At 41.2% G+C, this 8,211-nt stretch overlaps 1 protein-coding gene across 2 annotated transcripts in view; it reads left to right on the plus strand.

Annotated features, from left to right (window-relative positions):
* Positions 1-8,205, plus strand: part of LOC118412048 — a 10,266-nt gene extending 2,061 nt beyond the window's left edge. The window contains exons 2-8 of one of the 2 annotated variants that reach the window (XM_035814647.1): positions 1,969-2,106; positions 2,499-2,710; positions 4,108-4,292; positions 5,922-6,024; positions 6,541-6,597; positions 7,297-7,499; positions 7,846-8,205. In XM_035814647.1, the coding sequence (XP_035670540.1) occupies positions 2,051-2,106; positions 2,499-2,710; positions 4,108-4,292; positions 5,922-6,024; positions 6,541-6,597; positions 7,297-7,499; positions 7,846-8,037 (1,008 nt within the window). In that variant the 5' untranslated portion in view covers positions 1,969-2,050 and the 3' untranslated portion in view covers positions 8,038-8,205. The remainder of the gene's footprint in view (positions 1-1,968; positions 2,107-2,498; positions 2,711-4,107; positions 4,293-5,921; positions 6,025-6,540; positions 6,598-7,296; positions 7,500-7,845) is intronic. The other variant, XM_035814648.1, reaches the window with a different exon arrangement.
* The last annotated feature ends 6 nt before the right edge of the window (positions 8,206-8,211 follow it).

Below are 8,211 nucleotides of genomic sequence, written 5' to 3' on the forward strand. Positions count from 1 at the left end.
ATACGACATGTTTAATCTTTGAATTCGTGCACTTTTAAGCGAACACGGGGAGACCTCCCCCGTTTAGCTTATATGTTGTCAAAACGTATATGAAATGTTGCGTATTTCTGTTGAACATACAACATGTTTAATCTTTGAATCCGCGCAGTTTAAGCGAACTAGGGGAGACCTCCCCCGTTTAGCTTATATGTTGTCAAAACGTACATGAAATGTTGCGTATTTCTGCTGAACATACGACCTGTTTAATCTTTGAATCCGCGCAGTTTAAGCGAACACGGGGAGACCTCCCCCGTTTAGCTTATATGTTGCCAAAACGTATATGAAATGTTGCGTATTTCTGTTGAACACACGACATGTTTAATCTTTGAATCCGCAAAGTTTAAGCAAACTAGGGGAGACCTCTCCCGTTTAGCTTATATGTTACCAAAACGTACATGAAATGTTGCGTATTTCTGTTGAACATACGACATGTTTAATCTTTGAATCTGCGCAGTTTAAGCGAACACGGGGAGACCTCCACCGTTTAGCTTATATGTTGCCAAAACGAATATGAAATGTTGCGTTTTTTCTGTTGAGCATACAACATATTTAATCTTTGAATCCGCGCACACGGTGAGACCTCCCCCGTTAAAAGCTCCTTGGTTTAGCTTATACTTTTGTGTAGTGAGTGGTGTTTAATCATGATATTTTTCTTACTATTAAACGGCGAGCATTTCTTACTACAAGTAAATGTACGAATGATTTCTTTATCTACAAGCAAGCGTCAAGAAAGAACAGTATACCCGAGTATATATGGTACAGAGAGATTGGCACGTTATATTGCTATAGTCTAGGCGATTGGTGCAGAATATAGCTAAAATTGCTCAAAATGACGTAAAGCATGAATTTTGGTATGATGAATACTGAGTATGTTCAATGACCTTTTCATTTTACTTTGTAGTATACACTGACTTTCACCAGTAAAAGCCACCAGTAAACGCGCGCCATGTATAGATCTATAAAATTAAGTGATTCTGCAAACTTTTTTCTATCAGTTTTATAAATCTAGCATGAAGTTGGATATAAATGACGAAAGGAGAACATAACATTGAAGAAAGGACAAGCTGGATAGGAGAAAATGAAATACTTTTAAAAAGTTAAAGCTGTCCGACGAAATAACGTTAGTTATCTGCATATAACAGGCGACACTATAAATCCGGAAGGAGCCCTCTAATCCGGAGAAAAACAGCATTCGTATGCTGATCGCCATCCTGGCCCAACAATACTTTCCAATGACCTGATATAGCACCCTATACATTATTATGTTCAGCTAGGAAATTCCTTGTGTCTTTTAATTTTAACAATAAATCTTATGCGCTTATAAATCTCACCATGCATAGAAACGTCTCGAATATGTATGGGGTTACACTCAATCCAGTGTTTATAATACAGAGTTCTATTACCTAGTTTAATATACTGATTTCCCCCATTTCCCTCATTCTTTATTTCTTTTGCTGTTTCTAGTACCTTCTTTACCACCAAAGTTGGCATAACCGGTGGTTGGGGGCAGTCCCCCTTCCTACAAAAGTTCGTACTAGAAATCAAATTATCTTTTCCATACTGACTCAAATGGAATTTTGGAATAAGTTTCCATTGCACATTATGTCCTTGGTTGAGTCTCTTCACCCAAAGGGCTAAGAAGCCCTAGTGTTGGGCTCTTAAATCAACCATATTCATCACTCCATCACTGTGGTCTTAGACCATACATTTTCTACCTATCTTGTCTTTCTTTTCATTGCATACAAGGGTCGAACATATCCTTTTCTACAGTCTAAGTACCCATTCTGGGGTAGTCTATGTTCATAAAATTGTAGATAATCGGTGCGGTGATAAGTGCTAGCTGTTTAATTACAGTTACTTTCCCATGTTAAGCTCGAACACAGTCACTGTCATATAGTCATATAGTAACTGTTTTATCTGCATACATAGAACACCTTGGACCAGCTCGCCCGGAAGATGAGCTTCAGCCTGGCCTCCCTCGTCAACCTCCGCCAGAAGGCGGCTGGTAACCATGGACACGAGCATAGCGCACGAGCACCCACACGTCAACCCCATGGATCACTCAAGGTAATTCTTTTTATCCTTGATCATGTATATATAGATACTGAGTTTGTTGAATAGCGGGATGTCTAGGCTATATAGCGGAGGAGATTGTGAGGTCACGGGTTCGATTCCTGGCAGTACTCGCCAGACGTTTTGTCCAAGACGGCAGTCAACACGACTGGCCTTATTTCAACCAGATGTATTTCTCTACGGCCTCAATAAGTCATATGATTTTCTTTGACTTTATATTATTTTGGGGTACACTTGGACCCCGGTTCTGTAAAATAAAGTAATTTGATGACTTGAATAGGTTGGCATTTGTAACTTGATGCATGCACTCATATGATGATTCATGTTGGGGTTGATTTGGCCCATGTACAAATTGTTCAAAGTTTTATAACGTCTTCCATTTCCAGCCCCTCCATATCTCCAGACACGGACGCTGTTGAGGCAAAGATCTTGGACTCCCTGGCCAACATGGTGGACACGAAACCGGATGTGACGTCGGTTACCGAGGATTACGACTACCTGCCTGACGATGATTGGCCCATGGACGACATCGATGACCTGCTGGACGGTGCAGACTATGGTGACGTCGATTCTTCCACTCCGGAACCAGAACATGCAGGTATGTATTGCGTAATGATTATCAACATCTAGGTCTGTTTGTTTGGGTGATTGTTTGTTTGTTTAGTTGTTTGGTTGGTCGTTGGTTGGTTGGTTGGTTGGTTGGTTGGTTTGTTTGTTTGTTTGTTGGTTGGTTGGTTGGTTGGTTGGTCGGTCGGTCGGTCGGTCGGTCGGTCGGTCCGATTTTGGCTCCTCCCTCTCTCCTGCACGGTATTTATATATTGTTACCTCCATGAAATGTAATGGAATGGAGGTTATATTTTACCCTGTGTTTGTGTGTCTGTCTGTGTGTGTGTGTGTGCACGTGTGTAAACAAGATAACTCAAGAACGGTTGGATGGATTGGTTTTATACTTGGTGTGTTGGTAGGGTGTGATGAAAGCTGGAAATGATTAGATTTGGGCCCCCTAGTGGCTCCCCTTGGTACTGCAGCGCAACTTCCGGTTTTGCTATTTTGGTGTTCTGAACATGCTATGGTCACGATTTTTGAGTATTAGATAGCTCTTGTGCTCATGAAGAAGTGACTTAAGTTTGGGCCCCCTAGCGTCTAGTTTTGGGATAGCAGGGGCATTTTTGTCAAAAACTTCTGAAGAGGATAACTCAAGAAGGGAACAACGGATTTTCATGATTTTTGGTATGTAGGCACCTCAGACAATGTTGTACAAAATGAAATACTAATTATGCAAAATAGGAGCAAATTTGCATAATTAATGACAACATTCAATCATAGCAGTTTTTTCTATGTATCTCTTGTCTTGGGCGTGATATGGTCTTGAAATTTAGGTGGGAGATAGCTTTCAGTGTCATGACAAAGTTGGGCAAGTTTCAGCCCCCTAACATTTAATTTGGGAACTGCAGGGGCGTTTTTGTCAAGACATTCCGAAGAGGATAACTGCAGAAACGATTGACGGGTTAGCATCATATTAGGCATGCGGGTACCTTAGGTAAAGATGTTCATAATGATATACATGTTATGCAAGTGAGGACTTAATTTGCATAATTAATGAGGAAATTGTATAATTCCATTGTTTGCAATAACTGGACTTCAATAAATGTAACACATGTTAATATGATAGGTGGAATATAAGCAGATACCAAATATGGTAATGAGTGACTTATTTGCATAATTTATGTAAAAATTGCAAAACCGCTTTATGATTAATAATGGGAATTTTATAATTGTGACATGTGTACGTTTGTCAATGATGAACAACACCATGCATAAATTATGTTAATGTCTTAGTCAATTGCATGAAATTTACGAAAGCTCTAAATTTTCATGGAAGTATGAGGTCGCCGAACTCTAGTTTAATTTTGCTTTCTTACTTTATTTCTATGTGCAAATTAATGCAATAAAATCAAACTTTTGTGCTGGAAATACGTTCTCCTGTCCATGCAGGTGCTCTAAGGGGCCCGCCTGCCTCTTGCAAGGACATCCAGAAGACCCATGACGGACTGAACAACATCTTCCCGTTCCCGGGCTGCACCACGCCGATCCAGGTGTACTGCCACAACATGACCAGGAGCCCGGCCGAGTTCCTGCCGCTGAGCCATCTCAAGACCCTCAGGATGTACCACATGGCGGTAAGACCCGGGGATGTTCATGTCCTGAAAATGGGGTCAGTGGGTAGGAATGTTTATCAGAGGTCCGCCGTCAACAAGATAGGGTGTCCACATCAATGGACCTGGGCTCCGTGGGTCTGTTTGTAGTAAGTTTTCGAAATACTACTGCAAAAGAACAGAACATTGCAAGAAAGAATGTTGGTTTTATCCATCAGATATTCCTACAAGTGGTCAACACCCCAAATGGTCGGAAAGCGGAAACACAATGTTTTGTTTTTACAAGGCCCTTTATAAAGACATAGCGTCCGTTGCATTTTTTTTTATATCGTACTGTGTTGTACATGTATTTAGTAAGTTAGTCAGGGCATGCAGTGGTTTTACCCTTGTGATCATTGATATTTCCCAGTTCATCCTCTGGATAGTTAGGAGTTACAGAATACTTCAGTTACGCAATCCTCTGTTAAGAGCTCTCGCTGAGCACTGCGATTGCCACGATCTTACGATTTCTACGGATAGAGGCAAGTAGGCCAAAAACAAAATTTCTTTTTTGTTGCAGTCTCAATGTCTGAAAGCAATAAACCTAACATACTGTCAGAGTTGGGATGTCTGCTAAGTAAATCATATAGCAAAGCTTGGCAGAGCAACGGCAAGACTCTATTCTTATAAATAACTAGAAATTACATCATATGCATAGGTTTAGTAAACAAAATAATCAGTGATTCGGTATTTATTTATTATTAGGATTCTCCATTGGGAGGGTATGGCGAAACAGGTGTTAAGAACACCTTTTCAAAGCCGCCATACACACATGTGCACATGTTCGCACATGTCTACACGCGGCGGGGTTACACCGCCCCTTACGGGGTGATATACCCTTTCGCTGGCTGATACGGTATGGAGGTTCGCCAGGCCTCCAACCGGGTGATTTGAAGTGAATCACCAACTCCAGACAGAAGGGTTTGTTCCATCGCACACCGCACCATCGCACGTGTGGGGGTTCTTTAACGTGCATGGGGTGTGACTCTCCCCATACACGGGACCTCCATTTAACGTCCTATCCGAGGGACGGCCCTAGCCGAAGCTAGGTACTCATTTTTCACCTGAGTATAGTGAGGAAATCCGTGTAAAGTGCCTTTCCCAAGGGCACAAGATCGGTGACACGCAGCGGGATTCGAACTCGCCACCTCTCGATCACGAGGCACAAATCCCGCCGCTGCGCCAGACGATCTCACGGTAACAATGCACACTGGGAGGAACAATGGGGTTTCAATAACACCAGTGTCTGTTTGAATTGGCTAGATGATTGTAACGTGAATACTAATATATTTTAAGGGTGACAAAATGCCTATACAGTGACGTGAAATAGTCGAGTAGACTACCAAGTCAAGCGAAGCGATCGAGGTGGTTTATAATATTGTCAAATCAAAGGCCATTGTTATATCTGACACGTGATAATCAAAATATATTTGCTGATAAAGAGGGCCAGGTCAATTATATTCTACATGAGCTTTACATAATATCAATCAATCAATAGATGTCACTAATTGTGAACTGTGCTATTCTCAAAGATGACTGGAATAGTGTTACGATTGTTCTACTCATTAGTTGATTAAGAAAACCTTAATATTTCCCCCTGTTTTTCATTGTCAGACTGGACATAGCACTATCCAGTATGAGAAAGTGCGTGTGAAGTTCGAGGGAAGGAAGATAGTGCCTGTGCTGAGCGACCTGACTTTTGCCACCTTCAACAAAGGTATGTATCCACAAAGGTACATGTGGACTAGTGCTAACATCATTGTCTATGAAGCAGCCACGTTTAGGGTTCAAACCCCTACCTACGAAACCGAATGTCTTTTTATATTTCTGAATACTCCAGCATTAGCAAAATGACCTGAATTAACCACTAAATCATTACTTCGTAAAGACTTCATAAAGTTTATTTTTCAACATTAAAAAAAACAGTGTTAGATTTAACAGATACGTCTAGTCAGCTGCTAATATCAGCTTTGTCACGAATGAAAATTAAAGCTAAATAGGTTTCGGCGACCTCGTAACTGCATGAAATATTTCGAGCTTTCGATGAAAATGACATAGACCTTTGCATAATTTTGATTACATGGTGATGCACATCATTGACTAAGTTAAACGTACACGTGCCGCAAGTATAAAATTCCCATATTTGGCATGTGTTCACGTTCCACCTATCATAAATTACATCCTGTCACAATGGAATTATACAATTGGGTTAAAACCAAAAATATTCTGTTAGTTTCTAGGTACCAGAGTGCTGCATCCCAGGGCAGGAATGTGGTTCAGGCTTCTTCAGGTAAATTGTTCAAATCGAGGCGAGAGTGTACTAGATTTGCCAATAATCAAGCTTGCTAAGTTCCGCACTCAGATACGTTTTGACTGGAAAGTCAACGTTGGAGTAGAACAAACTAAGATTAAGAAAAAAAAAGATACAAGGCGATCGGAAAGATTGACATTTCTGAAACACTTAACTAATTAGGACATGTTTTAATCTAGTAACCTTTACGTTAAATCGACTATCAGAAACATATATAAATTTTGTCAAACTTTGCTAGAAGTAAATCATGATGAATAACTTTGACGATATTCTATAAAAAAACTTTTGATGTTTTGGAGACAATTGTAGATGAAGACACGGACATAGTAGCGCTACACTCAAGTACAAAAACGTATATTATAGCACCATGGAAAATTATATACCAATAACCAATATAATGTCAAACAAAAACTAACTGAAAGAATTTCTAACAAGGGTAAAGTAAATCATAGATACGAGTTAACTAAATAAAATCAAACAAATGGAATTAACACAACGACGTACAAAGTAACAGAAACTTAAGGTTTAACTTTAAGGTTATTTAAGCTCTTTGGCCTCTTTTCTTACATCTACAGTTAAAGTAATGGGTATAAAGGTGATTACTGCATACCCGCTACCAGCTAAAAATAGCAAAGGCTTTCATGAGCTTTTTTACTTCTTGTCTCATTTTTTCCATAGATCAGGCCTTGCCGCCTTGCGTCCTGATCGGGACCTGCAACCCTGGACAAGAGAACACCTGCTGCACTGTGGCAAGGGCAGATCTGTCCTTTACCAACCCTGATCTCAGGGTCGCCGGTAGCCACGGCATCGGCCCGATTGGCAGGCCATTGAGCAAGCCCAAATCTGTCCCTCCGCGGAGCATGCTGTTCCCGAACACACCGGTGAGTCCTAACCAGGTCTACAACTACGAATAGATTTTTTGTTTGTTTTCTTGTTTGTTTGTTTGTTTGTTTTTTTGTATCTTTGTTTATTCATGAAAGCCCAAATCAATAAAAAAGCTTAGGATGGGGGTTCTTATAGTTATACATATAAACACGTATTCACACACGCACACACACACACACACACACACACACACACACACACACATAAACAAGCATACGCAATGCATACACGCGCGCAATATGACACACACACGCGCACGCGCGCGCGTAACACAGAAATGTACATATGGAAAGACTTCTTGTCGTTACCAAACATGTACTAAACATTCCTTACATTTTGCAGACTTTGTCCATGAGCTGCGGAGGCTTCCGCCGGGACCCGACCGCCTGTAAGGACATCACCGCCCTGCCCTACCTGGAGCAGAAGTGCGGCGGCCAGGGGGAGGGGGGTGATCCTGCCGTGGACCCCTACCCTCCCCCTCTCGTGGGGCTTGGGGAACTGGATATGATCCAATCCCTGCTCGGGGGCATCTAAGAGGTTCAGGGCAGATACCACTGTCAGTCTTGGCCATAATACGTTGAAAAAACATTTCTTCATAAAAATACTAACTAAGATTTCAATCTCAAAAATTCTGCTCCCCCAGGGAGCCACCAGGAGTTAGATCTGATACCCATCCAAATTAAACGGGGGGACAGTCTCAAACTCACT

Source organism: Branchiostoma floridae, chromosome 3 (genome assembly GCF_000003815.2).
Source record: "Branchiostoma floridae strain S238N-H82 chromosome 3, Bfl_VNyyK, whole genome shotgun sequence".
Lineage (NCBI taxonomy): Eukaryota > Metazoa > Chordata > Leptocardii > Amphioxiformes > Branchiostomatidae > Branchiostoma > Branchiostoma floridae.